This window comes from Alosa alosa, chromosome 17 (genome assembly GCF_017589495.1).
Source record: "Alosa alosa isolate M-15738 ecotype Scorff River chromosome 17, AALO_Geno_1.1, whole genome shotgun sequence".
Classification (NCBI taxonomy): domain Eukaryota; kingdom Metazoa; phylum Chordata; class Actinopteri; order Clupeiformes; family Clupeidae; genus Alosa; species Alosa alosa.
The window spans coordinates 15,846,063-15,863,227 of NC_063205.1; the positions used below are offsets into that span (position 1 = coordinate 15,846,063).

The 17,165-nt window shown below is 42.9% G+C and overlaps 1 protein-coding gene across 2 annotated transcripts in view; it reads left to right on the forward strand.

Annotated features, from left to right (window-relative positions):
- LOC125310508 (inactive dipeptidyl peptidase 10-like) overlaps positions 1 to 17,165 on the forward strand; it is a 135,696-nt gene that overhangs the window by 104,901 nt on the left and 13,630 nt on the right. For both annotated transcript variants that reach the window (XM_048268009.1, XM_048268010.1), the window contains exons 4-12: positions 23 to 117; positions 1,778 to 1,852; positions 4,708 to 4,760; positions 5,402 to 5,483; positions 6,228 to 6,348; positions 7,711 to 7,865; positions 15,643 to 15,767; positions 16,334 to 16,457; positions 17,146 to 17,165. The exon at positions 17,146 to 17,165 is cut by the window's right edge and continues 19 nt beyond it. In XM_048268009.1, coding sequence (XP_048123966.1) covers positions 23 to 117; positions 1,778 to 1,852; positions 4,708 to 4,760; positions 5,402 to 5,483; positions 6,228 to 6,348; positions 7,711 to 7,865; positions 15,643 to 15,767; positions 16,334 to 16,457; positions 17,146 to 17,165 — 850 coding nt within the window. The remainder of the gene's footprint in view (positions 1 to 22; positions 118 to 1,777; positions 1,853 to 4,707; positions 4,761 to 5,401; positions 5,484 to 6,227; positions 6,349 to 7,710; positions 7,866 to 15,642; positions 15,768 to 16,333; positions 16,458 to 17,145) is intronic.

The window sequence follows — 17,165 nt, forward strand, 5'->3', positions numbered from 1 at the left end:
TAAAAATGACCTTCTTTTTCAGACTCCGAGGTCCTGTACAAGAACCAAGATGGCAATGTGATCAAGTACAACTTTGTCTCCAACAGGACGGATGTTCTCCTGAAAAACAACACTTTTGTGAGTATGGTACCAAATATATAAAAACACACACAAAAATGTATTCTTTTTTTTTTTTTTCCTTTTAATGTTGGCTTTTTGCAGAGAGCTTTGTGTAGACGTCAGAGGATCCTAATTTGAATAGCCTATTATATCAACCTACGTATTAAGCCTGTCCAGCTGACCAACGCCATAGTCATCTATGTCAACATTAAACTACAATGCATACTGTGTTTCCAATTATATACGTAACTTTGCTGGCAATGACTGTGCCCTATGTCCTATGAATACTCAGTCTACAGGTCTTATGAAGCAACACAGACAAAACCGCAGACAGGAAAAAGTATCAGTAAAAATCAGTAAAAAGAGAAGTCATAGAAAAATAATGGAAAAGTTCTAATAAAGTGTCAGTTGGGAAATTGCAGATGTAGAAGACTTCCAATCTTGTTGTGTTTTGGGGCCATGTGAAGTGATAATTGGGTGTGGTATTAAGAGATTGCGTGACATAGTTGGATTCTGTTGCCTTGTGTAAGCACGTTATTAAGCCTGGCGACCTCACCGGTAGTCTGGATTCTGGCAATGGGATGTGAGTTGCATAAGCTATTAAGAGGATTCTTTTGGGCAGAGTTGATATTTTGACATTTCATTACAGAGGAACTGTGGCAAGCGCTGTTAGTGTGTGTGTGTGTGTGTGTGTGTGTGTGTGTGTGTGTGTGTGTAGATGCCTTGTCTGAACCTCTCTGTCTCTCTATTGATGTGTGTGTGTAGGGGGGAGGGGTATCATGCATTTATGATTGCAACTACCTCTATCCTTTTCTCTCTGACTCTGTGTGCATGTGTGTGTGTGTCTGTGTGTGCGTGCGTGCGTGCGTGCGTATGTGCGTGCGTGCGTGCGTGCGTGCGTGCGTGCGTGCGTGCGTGCGTGTGTGTGTGCGTGCATGCACGCTCATGCCCATCACAGAAAGCTCGAGATATAACAATGAAAGAGAGACATGAAAAAACAGACATAGAAACAGATGGAGAAGGAGTAGAAGAAAGAGAGAGAGAGAGCATCTAATTTAGGAGGTGGATCTCTGGCCAGGGCACATGGCTGGGTGATGCTGGGCTGGGTTCCTGTTTGGACAGATTGCCCCCTGCATGGTGTGCCACAGACGAGACTCCTCACAGACAATTATGAAAGCAGCTTAGAGTCCTCCATCCATCACATGTCAAGATCGTACCAATGTCACTACAAATCAGCTGTCAGACTCCTGTCATATTGCCAAATTCTTAACTGTCATGTAATGTGTCCCTTCTCTCTTCATCTCTCTCTCTCTCTCTCTCAATTTCAATTCAATTGAGGTTTATTGGCATGACAAAAAATATTTTTTTATTGCCAAAGCATACATGTATTATGTAAACATAACAAAACATCATCTCTCTCTCTGTCTCTCTCTCTCTCTTCTTTCTCCCCCAACTGTCTATCGATTGCCATCCTATCTTTCTGATGTTTTTGTGTGATATTTGGATGCTGTACAAATTGTATCTTTCTTGTTCTCTCTCTCTCTCGCTTTCTCGCTTTCTCTTTTACTTGCTCCTTCGGGGTCTTCTTTTTTTCAATTTGTTTGTTTGTTTGTTTGTGTGTTTGTTTGTTTGTTTGTTTCTTTCTTTCTTTCTTTCTTTCTTTTCTACTGAATTGCAGGCTGCATTCAAAGTGGCGAAATACTCCGTCTCTCCAGACATGGGATATGTCCTCTTTGCATACGATGTGAAGCCGGTATGTACCCATGGTTTTCATAAGGAATTAGCACAGATGTCTTATTCCCTTCAATCCAACACACAAAGCTTCTCAAGCTTTTAAGACAAGAAAAGAGCCTAACAGACAAACTTGGTAGCTGACAGTCACAGCAGTGTTGTTTTCCTCTTTTTCAATCCTCCCCTCTGAATCAGCGCAGAGATGTGTGTTGTTTACGTAAATGTAGCAAAGGAACAAACGGAACAAAAGCCGCTGTCAGTGCTCAGCTACTTATACAACTTATAGACTGCTGCAGGCAAAATCTGTGTTCCATGTTACAGTGACATTTGCAAAGAGACAGACAAACAGTCATGCCAACAGACAAGTCAGACTAACATACACACGCACACACACACATGCAAGGACAGGGTGCTAAGGGCTGTTATGTTTCAATGAGAAGTCAGTGGCCTTCAGGTGGTCAGGGTTAAGAGGGTTAGCATCAGCCAGTTAGCATTCCAGTTGGCCATCACCATCCTTAAAAATGGCGTCGGACGTGTTCACTTCGGGCCACATTATCACAAACAAGCCAATTAGGTGCCACTCAGACAGGCATACAGATAAACCCAGAAAGAGAATCCCCTGCCAGCCTTGTTAAGATCAGAGCAAGGGTCAGTTGTGTAAGAGACAGGCGTGTAATAGAATAAGAATGTGCTTTAGCTGGCATTTAAAAACCAGTGTGTACCTGCCACTCTTAAATAGTGTTTCAGTGAGCTAAACAAAATTAATGCGGCTTCCAATCTTGAAATAGTAAAAGTCAAACTGAGGTTTTGTGAGTGATGGAAGGGAGATTAAAAGAAAGAAAACAAATGGTCCTCTCAGTCAGCAAGGAAAGAGGAATTAAATTGGTGTAGAGAGGGACAAGGGGGGGAGGTGTTGGAGGGAATTCTCAATTCAGATCACCTTTACATCAGAGGATGAATGTGGCATGTAGCCACCACTGTATGCAGTTTGAGAGGATGAGACTGGAAGAGGAGAAAAGAGCAGAGGAGAGGAAAGAGGAGAGAGAGGAAAAAAGAGCAGAGGAGTAGAGTGATGAGGAGAGGAGAGGAGAGGAGAGGAGAAGAGTGGAGAGGAAAAAAGAAGAGAGCAGAAGAGTAGAGTCGTGAGGAGAATAGAGGAGTGGAGAGGAGAAGAGAGGAGAGGAGAGGAGAGGAGTGGGGACCAGAGGATAGGAGAGGAGTGGAGAGTGGAGGAGTGAGTGACCATGGGGACGAATTAAGACATAGAGCTCCAGAGGGCCAAAGCCTATCACTGTGGTGAACTGTGTGTGTTTGTGTGTGAGTGTGTGTGAGTTGCAGGGGGGCAGAACCTATTACTGAGCCCATCAGCTCCTGCTCTGCGCCACTTAGAGCAACACACACAGGCAATCTAAGCCAAGTCTGAAACAAGTGTGAGCCCATACACAAACACACACTCACACACACATGTACACACTCACATGTACAAACCCAGAAAGACACACACATAGCAGTGTCTAGCAGTGCTGCTCTCTGGGACATGATGACTATATGGATCAATTATCATTACTGGATAAAAGCATATTGGGTTACACTTTACTTGACAGTATCGACAGTAAGAGTGACATGACATTGTCATGAACGTGTCATAAACAAGTCATAAACGTTTATGACATAACACTTCTGTCATTAAAGGAACCATATGTAAGATTGTGGCCAAAACTGGTACTGCAATCACTTTCAGATTATTGTAGAGCGGTGTATCCCCTCCCCCTCCCCCCTGACTCGAGGTTGCCAACCCGGATGCCAAAACACTACTGACTTTGTGATTAGTAGATAGGTAGAGGGTGGCACATCAGGCCAAAACACAACATGACATGACAAAACACAACATCAACATCAGTTGAGGGCTGCAACTTCACTTTTTAAATGTCAATATGCTGGCCGGACTACTGTTGTCAGTGATATAAGTATTTGAAATGAACATGATTTATTAATGTCTAGTGACATATCAGGGCCATTTTATGATTAATTGAAAGACATTTCTTACATATGGTTCCTTTAAGTGTCATTCGTTTTTTTGTCATAACAAGTTAGGGTTATGATTAGGGTTAGGGTTAGGGTTAGGGTTCATGTGTCATGACAGTGTCATGTCACTCTTATGTCGATACTGTTGAAAAGTATAGTGTTACCGCATATTGTACACCTTGTCACTCTGCATCTCTAGGTTAACATATTTGGTTGTCTCTCCATAACGTGTGCATGGCACCATTGTATCAAGGCCATTTGTTATTGTCATTGCACTGGAACCATCGGTTCAAGCCACAAGGATTAATGAAGAGCTGGTGGCTTGTGTACATTGTGGATGCAAGAAGCTCGACAGCATATTTGACACAGCTGCTTATTTATTCCTCCACATCCATCACCCTGATGGTGACAACACCGTGACTGATGGTCAAGAGAAACCAAAGAGGTCTTGTCTTGGGCTTGTCTCATACTGTGCAACGAAATGTTTTATGGCATATGAAATAGAAAATGAAACTTATGCGGAAAGATGGGTTAAGATACATGAAGTGGAAAGATGGAATAATTAGATAATTTAAAACTTTAGTCTTATAATTTATGAAGTTGTCTTCCCTTAGAGGGGTGGGGTGGGTCAACCTTGTATGTTTTCTGGTTGGAACAGAAACTTAGAAAGACGAAAATAATAATAATAATAATAATAATAATAATAATAATAATAATGATGATAAAATAATGAATACAGAAAGGAAAGACAGAAGAATAAAAATAAAAGAAAATGGTCCTCTAATGAGGGGGGGGGGGCAGAATGTGAGCTCTGTCCAGTTCTGACATGGTGGTCTTTCACTTGCCCTGCAGGTTTACAGACACTCCTACACTGCCAGCTACATCATTTACAACATCCACACAAGGTAAGTCTGTCCTCGAGTGGTTAGTCATATTTGGAAGGAAGACGAAGCAAGAGGTTTTTCTTTACTTCTGGAGAGTGTGTTCATTCACAGAGAGGATTAATAGAGTCTAGACTCATTCTTGTGTCTCGTTTCTATTTCCATCTGTTTTGTGTCCTGTACACTCTCTTTTTGTTTCTTGCTTTTCTCCTTCAAAGTTTATTATCTCTTTCCTTCCCTTTCTCTCTCTCTATTTTTCTCTCTCTCTCTCTCTCGCTCTCACAAAGCTGAAAATGACAGCCAAGATAAAAGGGTGGTAGCCATCTTTGTATGCTTAGATCTTTAAATCATCAAAGTCCGGTTGAGTACAAATGGTCTATCTGGGAGACAATTGTAACTGATAGAGTTGTTTGAACTCACTTATGTACTGACTTCATTTTCATTTATTTTAATGTCTTGCTCCCTCTCCATCTATCCATTTTCCTTACTCTCTCTCAATCCATTTCCTTCACAATTTCAATATAAAGCCCCTATACATTCATACAAAGTCTACAAGTCTGTACAAAAGTATGCAAAATGTCTATATTTGTCTATAATGTCTATACTTGTATAGACTTACTTAAATTCTCTCTCTCTCTCTCTCTCTCTCTTTCTCTTTCTTGTAGGGAGGTGTGGGAGTTGAACCCCCCTGAGGTCCATGACTCAGTGCTTCAGTTTGCTGACTGGGGGGTGAAGGGACAGCAGCTGGTAAACGAAACACCCCCACATTTCAGTAGTAAACACATGCACATCAACACCCTGGAAACACCCCCTCATGCACATCAACACCCGGAAACCGCAACACCACTCAGTAGTAAACACATGCACATCAACACTCCTGAAACACCCCCACCTTTCAGTAGTAAACACATGCACATCAACACCTCGGAAACACCCCCACCACTCAGTCTGTGCAACAATATTTTAATCAAAAGCTACTAACTCCTGCTGTGCTACTTGGGTGCAGACTAGAGTATATTAAAACGTTATGTTTCAATTTGAGGTTTACAGTAAGACACACTTTATAACCAAACATCTAGTATAACCAACTACTAGTTATAGTTATATTAGTATAACCAACCAACTACTTGCCCCGACTTGGTTCAGAACTATTCCTTATCTCAATGACGAGCTCTGCTGTGAAAGTCAGAGGGGGTTGTGGTATGGCAGGCAGAAGCAGGAAATAACCACCTCCTGGCGGGCAGATATTTGAGTCTGACATCAAGTGAAAGCCAGGTGTCATGAGAGAGGCCAATCAATCCATTATGCAATTTTAAAAGAGCAGGTATCTGAAAAAAAGTGCACTGAATTCAGTTATCAAGGGACAAATCTGCAGAAAACCAGTTTAACCCGATGCTCTCTCTTTCTCTCTCCTTTCCTCTCTCTCTCTCTCCCTTCTTCTCTCTCTCTCTATCACTCTTTCTCTCCTTTTCCCTTCCCCTGTGACTACAGATCTACATTTTTGAGAATAACATCTATTACCGTTCCGAAGTGAGGAGCAATTCCCTGCGGCTCACCTCTTCTGGGAAAGAGGGGGTCGTTTTCAACGGAATTGCCGACTGGCTGTATGAGGGTAGGTATGAATGTCAATGACAGAGAGGGGTTCAAGACATATCCAAGGACAGGCTCATGGAGGGAGGGGGGGGGGGGGGGAGCAGTGGCATTAGCAGCACTAAATCAAATCCCGTGAATTGACTCAAGACACATGGAAGAAGGATAAACAAGGATTTTTTTTTTTCACACGGATGAGTTCTCAGTTTGCCGTCTTTCTTCTGCAAACATATTGGAGCGTGTTTCTTAGCGGCTGCGGATAGATAGTATGACTCCGCCTGTTCTGCCGTGATATTAAATGAACAAGGAAAGGGAGTCAAATTTGGAGCAAAGTTAATTAAATTTAAATGAAGATGAGACGAGTCTTTCTCAAGACCGTTGGCAGATATTAGTACTATGATCTATGTATGAGGCCCCGACCAGGCTGGAGAAGAACTGTTTTACTCCAAATATGAATCTAGTAATTAGGCTGTAATTATAGACTTCACTCTCATGCTCACTTAATTTCACCTTGGCCCGCGTCGTGAAATGTCCTATTGGTGCATGGTTACGATGTGTGGTGAGGTGTTTTGTGCTGAGGCATAGATTGCATTTTTTTTTGCTGGGATGGCACCTTTTTTTTCCTTCTATTCACTTCTCGCTGTGAAAAAGCCTTGATGACTGACATTAAGACTAAAGTTAGAAGAGTACCTGCTCTTTGAATAACAGATGTTTTGTACAGAGATGTATAGAAAACATTTTGTTCAAAGAGGTTTTTTTTCCTGGTGTTTGTCATTTTGTCCTTTTTTCGCTTCCATTCATTCACACAGAGACGCAGATTATTCTGGAACATCATCAGACATCTATTTTTCAAAATGAACTCCATATGATAACACACTTTCTTTTCCTCCTGCCGCTCTTTGGTGCTGCACCTACATTTTAACTCCAGACTAGAGCTTTCAAACCCACTCCTCTCTGTCGGAGCTGTTCCATCGCTAAAAATAATCCATGAGGAGGACAAACGTCTTAGATTGCAGGAACAACGGACAACCCCATGCTGTTCACACAAACAGACACAGTGGGGCCAGATGGGAAGTGAAAGGCGATGGCACCAATCGTTGTGTAATGCTCTCTCGATGCTCATGGATTCACTGTGCTGTGACTCGAGTGGACACTAATGGGTTGTGTATTTTTACACCCTGGGTTGTTGTTATGTTGTGTGTTTGTTGTTGTTGTTGTTATGTTGTGTGTTTATTGTTGTTGTTTTTGTAGAGGAGGTGCCACTGATGACCCCTCTATTACTCAAACTACTTCTAGTAATACCCTGTGTTGTTGTTGTTGTTGATGATGTTGTTGCTGTTGTGTATTTATTGTTGTTACTGTTGTTGTTGTTGTGTTTTTGCAGAGGAGGTGCTCAAGACACACAAGGCCCACTGGTGGTCCCCAGACGGAGAGATGCTGGCGTTTCTGGTCATCAACGACACTCTGGTGCCCAACATGGCCCTGCCTCAGTTCACTGGAGCGGCCTACCCCAAAGGAAAGCAGTACCCCTACCCAAAGGTACAGTACAGTGTGCAATGCATGACAACATGAACAAGACACTCCCTTTGCTTCATGAAGACATTCATGAATTGGATGCTTAAAATGTGCTACACTGTCTCAATAGATATCATAAGCACTGCTGCACTTCTGTACATATGGAGGCTTATATTCTCTATTCTAATGGAAACAATCTTCTCGGCATTGGCTCGTCATAAACATGTTATAAGCAAAAACATAAGCAAACACGTTTTTAGTGATAGTGTTCAGCTCCTTTGTTGTTCAGAAAACAGTGTTAAGTTAATTTGTAAGGTTGGATATTTTGTTGAGGGTGCCGTGCTTTCTGATGAAGAAAGTGCTAAACCTCGACAGATGAATGAGCTTGAGGAGAGAAGTCCATCTGTAATTTCTTCCTTGGTGTTTGGAAAAGGAAAGATTTTTTCACTTGACTTTGTTGCAATATAGTGATTGATTGATGTGTTACCCCAGTCAACATAAATCATACTTCAAAACCTCACATACTTAAAATATGTGTGTGTAGTGTGTGTGTGTGTGTATGTGTGTGTGTGTGCGTGTGTGTGCGTGTGTGTGTGTGTGTGTGTGTGTGTGTGTGTGTGTGTGTGTGTGTGTGTGTGTGTTTTGTGTGTGTGTATGTGTGTGTGTGTGTGTGTGTACAAGGTGTACTGTATGTGTGTACGTGACGGAGCGACCACAGTTCGTCAGACTGAAGAACTGTCTCTCTGACACTGTGATCAGCAGCACCGGAGCGCCACAGGGAACTGTGCTCTCTCCAGTCCTGTTCACCCTGTACACATCTGACTTCTGCTACAACACTGAGTCATGCCACATGCAGAAGTTTTCTGACGACACTGCAATTGTGGGGTGTATCAGGAATGGGCAGGAGGAGGAGTATAGGAGCCTGGTGGAGGACTTTGTGCAATGGTGCAAACTCAATCATCTCCAACTCAACACTTCAAAGACCAAGGAGATGGTGGTGGATTTCCGCAGATCTAAGCCCACTCTGCTACCAGTCTCCACTGATGGGGTCAATGTCGATGTGGTAAGCACCTACAAGTACCTGGGTGTCCACCTGGACAATAAACTGGACTGGTCAGCCAACACTGACGCACTCTACAAGAAAGAGAAAGGGCAGAGCAGGCTGTACTTCCTGAGGAGGCTGCGCTCCTTCAATGTGTGCAGCAAGCTCCTCAGGATGTTCTACCAGTCTGTTGTTGCCAGCGTCCTCTTCTATGCAGTGGTATGTTGGGGAGGAAGCACAAAGAAGAAGGATGCGGGGCGACTTGACAGGCTGGTAAGGAAAGCTGGCTCTGTAGTGGGAGCTGAACTGGAGTGCATCACTTCAATATCAGATAAAAGGGCCCTGAATAAACTGATCAACATCTTGGACAATGAGTGTCATTCACTCCACAGCACTATTGTTAAGCAGAAGAGCCTGATCAGCTGGAGACTTCGCTCACTGCCTTGCACAACAGACAGACTGAGGAAGTCATTCATCCCCAGGGCCATTGAATGCCTCACTAAAGGGAAGAGGAGAAATAGACTTCTCTGCATAGTCTGTCTGCCTCTTCACCACCTCCAATATCTTGAACTGTCTGTCCACTAGTCACTTTACATTTGTCTTCTGCCTCACTGTTTGCATGCTGTATTAGCACATATGCACAACCCCTCCCTCCATGCCACATACCTTTCTTAATATAGTTATTTATATATAGATATATAGACTTTATTCTTGCACTGTTGCACTGTTTGACTTACTCATTTGCACCATCACCATGACACTCATTCACACAGAGCACCTTACCTTACCTTATGCACTGAGAACCACAGGCTCAGTCCCTGCTTCAGTCATTGCAAGCGCACCTGATTGATTATTCACCCACTATGTGGATACTGTTTTTTAGAATTGATTTTGATTAAGTTTTATTTAGTATAATTTGTATTTTGTATATTTAGTATATTCTTTATCTTCTACAGTCCTTATTGCTTAGTTGTGTTTTTTATATTATATACTTTTAATTACTTTTTTCTGCTGTTATTGAATGTGTGTGTGTGTTGTCTGTATGCTACTGTGACTTGAATTTCCCCTAGGGATCAATAACGTATATCTATCTATCTATCTACAGGGTGTGTGTGTGTGTGTTTGTGTGTAGAGGTGGGTCGTGTTTCCATGCCCCTCCTCAATCCCTCTCCAACACCCCAACACCCACACCCCCCCCCCCCAAACACACGCACACACACACACACAGTACAAATTACCCGTACATATTCAGTGGAACACCAGTGATCCACTCCCTCAGTCAGAGAGAATGGGCGCTGGTATTTACGCTTCTATCTTCCTCAGCTCCTCTGTTGTTCTCTCTGTTCTCCTCCACGGCTTCAGCTCCAAGAAAAGGTCACCTCTCATCGTACAGAGCAATGCATCATGGGAAATTCATGTTTTTCTTCCCCTCGCCTGATTGTTTTCTGGGGGTTTTTTTGCCTCCACGTCAGGAGGGAACCAGAACACACACTTTTTTTTTTGCGAATCCTGTGAATGTCACTGCCCGTGGTTGCTTTAGCTAATCAGCTGTTGATGGTTTTGCACAGACGCTGGTGGAATTGGACACTAAATAAATGATCAGGCCGCCTGTTGCCACACGCCTCAAGTGTCTCTGGATAATAACCAGAAGTAGAGGATCCAAGGAGAAGTGCCATCAAGGAAGATGGGTTGAGTGGGACAAAATAAAAAGCAGATATTGGTGTGAGATTCATAGAGAGAAATCGTCAAGAGTTGTGCTCTTACTAACACGTTTTTTTTTAATGCATGAAATATTGCTTATTTATATTGTGTCATCCAGGAACGAGTATGAATGTTAATATTGTTGCTCTTCAGTGGCTTAGATTCCCTCTGGGGTTTCCACTTTTGAAAGTACTTCTGTGTGTGTGTGTGTGGGTGGGTGTCTGTGTGTCTGTGTGTATGCGTGTGTGTGTAGATATGTGTGGTTCAGGTAAGGTTCAGGTATGCTTTCCACACTTGAGTGGGCGCGGACTGTAAGGGAGGTCAGAATGGAAGGGTTTCCATGGCAAGTGAGTGAGTGCCATTACATCTCGGCAGGAAAAGGGTACGCATGAGAGTTCAGGTGTGAATATATGAGCACATGGGAGGGAGAGAGGGAGAGAGAGAGAGAGAGTGAGAGAGAGAGAAATTGAGAGAGAGAGAGAGAGAGAGAGAGAAGAGCTGTGCAGTAATTGTGTGTGTGTGGGCAAGCATTTCTGTGAATGTGTATGCATCTGAATGTCTATGTGTCTCAGTGTGTGGGTACTGTATATATGTGTGTGTGTGTGTGTGTGTGTGTGTGTGTGTGTGTGTGTGTGTGAAATACATCTGCCGGAACAATACATTCAGATAGTTAAGGATGTGTATGAAAAATCTTATCTACAAGTGATATGCGGACATCAGTTAACAAAACCGTAAAACTTGAGGTTGGAATTAAAATGGGATGCCCCTACTCGCCCCGCCCGGCAGTAGGCCTACATCCCCGAACCCTGTCCAGGCCTTTTGCCGATGACGTCCTCCTCGTATCAAGAGAAGAGAACGTAATTACTAACATGCTGTCAAACACCGATCGCTTCCTGCAATGGTCTGGGCTTGAAGTTAAGAACAGCAAATGCGCAGTGTTCTATGACCGGCGCAGCGGAGGCAACAGGTGGTATAGGGCCAAATATGACCACCCTCCCTCATTCACAATAGCTTACACAAACTTACAGCTATCTCGGACACAAGTTTAATGTGGCGGGTGAATGGCAGGAACAGGTGAGAGATATCTGTGAGGAGTATTCTGCCAGATTGGACCTGATAGACCAATGCCCCTTGCCGACCTGTATGAAACTCCAGGCAGTTCGGGACATAGCCCTCTCCAAAATCCAACACCTGTTTGCCAATGTTCACATCGCCAAAAAAACTTTGAAAGAACTGAACAATAAGACAGTGCAGCTGGTTACAGGGCTCTTAAGTGTCACGCATTGAGCGTGACAGTCACTCATTTCAGTCTTTTGTCACGCTCTCCCGCCACACATTGTATTTCTCACGCAGAAAAACTATTTATATATTTAGTATGCTGCCTCAGCGCCCAAAATGTCTCTGGACAGCAGGAATCAAGCGCGTCTCCCCTGGAGTTGAGCCTGTCACTTATCAGCCAATCAAAAATAACGAGAGGGGCTACACAATAGCCAATCAGAAAATAGCACTATTGTATCTGGGTAAGATTTAACGCAACAACCAATGAAAAAACGCGTATCCTGGAATTGTTGAACGTGAATTATTGAACGCGAACCTGTTTCGTTCACCTTGAAGCTTCCAGCATCAGTTCATGGTTTCAGCACAGAGTAAGTCATCTTTTAATGTTACAACAAATCCACAACTTGTTTGACACAAACAATGACAACGTGACTGCTAGAGAATGTTTCCCAGACAATTAGCATCAGTTGTTCATGACTGTCTCTAACTTAGCCAACAGTTTCACAGCCTGTTCATTGACAACACTTGCTCAGAACAAGTAGCCTATGCCTAGTCATATTCTACTTTCGTTCACACGATGACTGACATATTGTCACATTCTAAACATATCTCACTCCAAATAGGCTTAATCATTTTATTAGCACTAAACAAATTAAAGTGTATTGCATAGCCTATTGTTATAGGTCACTTTTAAAATCATCATATAATTATATCCTGGCCATGGATGCATTAGTCATTGCATCTGCATTCAAAAATGTCAGGTAAAAAGCAATTAAGCATCCTCTCATTCACCCTGAGAGGAAAGCCCCCTAAAAGGTCCAGGTTAGTGGATGCTCAGAGGTGGTGAAAAAGCCCATTATTGAATTGTCAGTGCCATGTGTCAAATCTTTTCTTTTGCAAATCTGAGCAATTATAAATTATACTTTTGCCCCATTTTGACTTAGGAGGGCATTGCTCCTACATACTGTAGCCAATAATCAAATGCCTGCTCTCTTTTGGAAAGCTGAGACACTGTTGGAAAACAATTAGAATAACTGTGTGATGTAGCCTACTGACACAAAGTTACAAAGGCTAGATTATTATTTTCTTTTTCTACTAACAAGCATCTTTGAACTGACCACATTTCAGCCCTCTAGGTCTTGACTTGATATGACTTGAGTCCTAGCATTAGGTCTTGTCATGCTGTGTGCAAAAGTAGGTGAATATAGAATGACAACATGAGTACTTTAGACCATTATTTGCCAAGATATGCTCATGCATTTTGTAAAATGCCCCATAGGACGTTGGGTTATCCAAAATGCATACAGTAGGACTGGCAATCAAATGCCTACTGCATATGAACCCCTTATAAGCATAATCTTGGCCTCAAATGAAAGGTAATACTGGTTAGAGCGCTCGACTCCCATGCCGGTGTGTTGAGGTGGCGGGTTCGAGGGCAACCTCTGGAACATCTGAAGGCATATTATTAAACAGCAACAAAAAGTTGTAGTTTTTGTTGCAACCCGTCTGACCAGCCACCCATTTAACCCCCGGACTGGGGGGGAATTGTCGACGGGGAATGTCACTTGCCTTTCCTCAAAACTTGAGAGCCCTGTGGTTAGGAAATTGACAAATCTTAACACACACACAACACGGAGTATAATTTTCATGAACAAATCAGAGGGGGGACTTGGAATCCCCAACATTGAATGGATTTATATAGCCACCAAAATAAGTCACTTACTGCATATGTTAAATAACGACAACCCGACCGTGCGAGCAACGGCCCGGAGCTCATTGCTACTGGAACCAAACGTAAGATCCCCCTTGCCCCTCATGGAGAACCAGGTTTCCTGGGCTTTAGAAAGAAACAGAGTGGAAAACTGTGCGGTCAGATTGTGCCTGATCTAAACGATCTGTGTAGCAGCAATAACATACAGCTAAATTGGTACGCACAAGCTGTGGACAGGTAAACGTCAGCGAGGAGCTAATCATGGACTTAAATGTGCATGCTGAAGCGACTCTACACCATGACGAAACCAGCAAAAAGCTGAACAGCCGGACATGCAGGTATGAGATCCTCCAACACTTCCATTCTCAGCAGCGCAATCACTGGGTGAACCTGCGCCTCCAAGGTAAACTCGCCTGCCTACAGTGTGCGGACCGGACAGTTTCACATTCGGCACTACATAACCCATCTGTTAACGCAGGCATTCAACAATTTGTCATTAAAGCTAGGTTGCAAGCACTCCCCACTCAGTATAACCTCTCCCTGTGGTATCCACAACGTCATGAACCGTTTTGCCTTCTACACGACAGCACAATAGAATCGACCGCGCACATAATGAACGATTGCCCAGCATATAAAGCACTCTACATAGCCCGACACGATCGCATTGTCGATATTACAACCAGCGAACTACGCAGAGTATATGGACAAAGTATAATACACACAAACAAAAAAATACAATTGAACTGGTTCACACAGACGGTCGCTGTTAGAAGTCCACCGAGTTGCGCATCTACACGATCGTTCACTACTTCAGACTGTGCTTCCAGTGATCTCCAGACTGCAGGCCTAACGTCAACGTGATCTCCAAACTGCCAGTGAATTCACTGGGTTGATCATTTGCTATCGTTAAAGAACGTTGTTGGCATATCGGTTGTGAAGACACTCTGTGCAGTTTTCACGGATCACCATTGCCCTTGGACATTTTCAGCTGGTTTGGAAATTGGACTAATTTTAACACCACCTTCCCCTTTTTAAATATATTTTCTTTTCTTTTTTTCACTTTTTTATTTGTTTATTTGTTTTGTTGTCTGTCTTATATGTCTTGGTGTCACGGGTACGCTGGCGACTACGCCGCTCCGTCCAGCATTTTTTGTATTTGTTATTTTTTAAATGTATTTGTCATGTCTTGATGTCATGGGCACGCTGGCGACTACGCCGCTCCATCCGGCATCGTTTGTCTTGTTATGTGTCTTGTTTGTTGGAGCGCTTTGGGTTGCACTATGTGCATGTTAAATGCGCTTTAAAAATAAAACTGACTTGACTTGACTTGACACTTGAATGACTACTCTCTAGAAAGTGTTCTCAGAGACTCTCCAAACACTCCTGACATTGTTGTTGTTGATGATCTTTTAAAAACTGTTGTGCTTTGACATGTACATGGACCTGTGTTTCTCGGAAAAAATGTTAAAATACCAGCCATTAACTCATGCTCTTTCAGTAGGTGGTTATAGCACAAAAATGGTTGTACTTATTTATGGTAGCCTTGGACATGTTCATAGACTCTGTGTTAGAGGATTGCAAATTGCTGGACTTAACAAGACAAAATCTAAGCAAATAGCCAAATACTGCTCTGTGTCAGCCATCATAGGCAGTCTGCATATATGGAGAAGGCGGTGCCATCTCTACCCCTGATAATATGTATTTATCCACTGATTTAACTGATCATATGTATTTATACACTGATTTAGCTGATAAGATGTATTTATCCTGATTTACATGTAAAGCTGTAAGCACTTGCACAGTGTTTGTGTTGCATCCATGTGCATGCAAGTATTTAGCGCTTACTCTGTGCTCTATGTGAGTGCATATGTCTCCATACCTTTATGTGGGTGGGTGTTAATTTGTTTGAATATGGATGAGTGCATATTATTGCAGTAGTGACACTTTGGTGTGTGTGCGCGTGTGTGTGTATGTGTGTGTGTGTGTGTGTGTGTGTGTGTGCGTGTGTGCGTGTGTGTGCGTGTGTGTGTGTGTGTGTGTGTGTGTGTGTGTGTGTGTGTGTGTTTCAGGCTGGCAAGCCCAACCCATCTGTCAGGCTTTTCGTGGTGAATCTGTACGGCCCCACACACACTCAAGAACTGGTGCCTCCAAACACTCAAGACACTCCCAAACTGGTGAGCTCCACTAACCTCAGGTAAGCTCCGCTCTCAAACTCAGGTGAGTTCAGTAGCACATGTCTTTAGCTCAGTTGAGGTCTTCTCAAAACTGGTCAACTCGCCTTTATGCTGATTCTGACTAATGCATCACAATGCATCACTGGCAACACTGGCAAAACAAACGGCCACCGTTGTATAGTCAGACAGCATGAACAATTTCTGGGCAACATCATTCTCACCTCACCTTCACCTCTCTCTTGCAAAATTCTATAATCTATATACAGTATATATTTATAATCTGTGTCCCAAGTTATCCTAGCAACTTCCCAGATACAAACTAAGAAAAAGCCCAGTTTTGTCAATAATCGTTTGGATGAGTGTCGGGCCTTGAGAGAGCACTGACTGTGACGTTCCTATAGCAGTCTTAGTATCCGTTAAATGCCTAGTAGATTTATAAGACCTCTGGGGATGGGGTGGTGTCAATAAGTGGCTTTTACACATGGCCCTGAAGAACTTCTGAGTGAGTGTGTATGTGTGTGTGTGTGTGTGTGTGTGTCATCTTCACGCCCGCATTGATTGGCTCTTTCGCTTGCGGTGTCCGCAGGGACTACTACGTGGTGATGGTCAAGTGGATCAGCAACACGCACACGGCAGTGCGATGGCTCAACCGAGCCCAGAACGTCTCCATTCTCACCGTCTGCGACGCCACCATCGGGGCCTGCGTGAATGTGCGGCTCTCTTTTAAGTACACTAAAGCACGTTAAAATGGCCATAGAATGGCCACTCACAGAGCTGTCTGAAGAATTTTATTTGTATGTGTGTTGGGGTAGTTTGGAAGATATTAAAGCAGTGTTTCCCACAGAATTGAATTCTATTTGTGGTGGTAGGTTTGCAGAATTAACTTGAATGCAACAGTTTTTAGCAAATTAGCGCAGCGTGGTTATGATGCTAACCAGATTTAAGCACAATTTAGAACAACCTGGAAAATCATTGTGTGGTGGTCAATCTTGATATTGTGGTGGGCCGCCACAAATAAGTCAATGTATGGGAAACACTGTAAAGGGTGAGTGGATATGGTTCGGTAAAAATTATACTGTATGCTTTCAGAGTGTTATTCAGCAACACAAATGTGGTTCATTGTTGTGGGTAGAAAGATGGACATACAGTATAGGAAGAGATAGAAAGACAGAAAATAAAAAAGGAAGGTCACTGTCGACACATGCGTAGCTGTCGGTAAAGGCCTTGACCACTCAAAGCTATTTTGCAAGTGGTCTGGCTGTTGAAGGTCCTCTCGACTTTTGAAATGTTTTGATTCACTGTACAAGACCAGTTATTGTGATGAGAGAATAATTCAGTGACTCGTTTATTCATTAAGTGATAAGATCTTCAAGGTGTAATTTTCTTTTATTCTTGCAGAAACATGAAGAAACATCTGA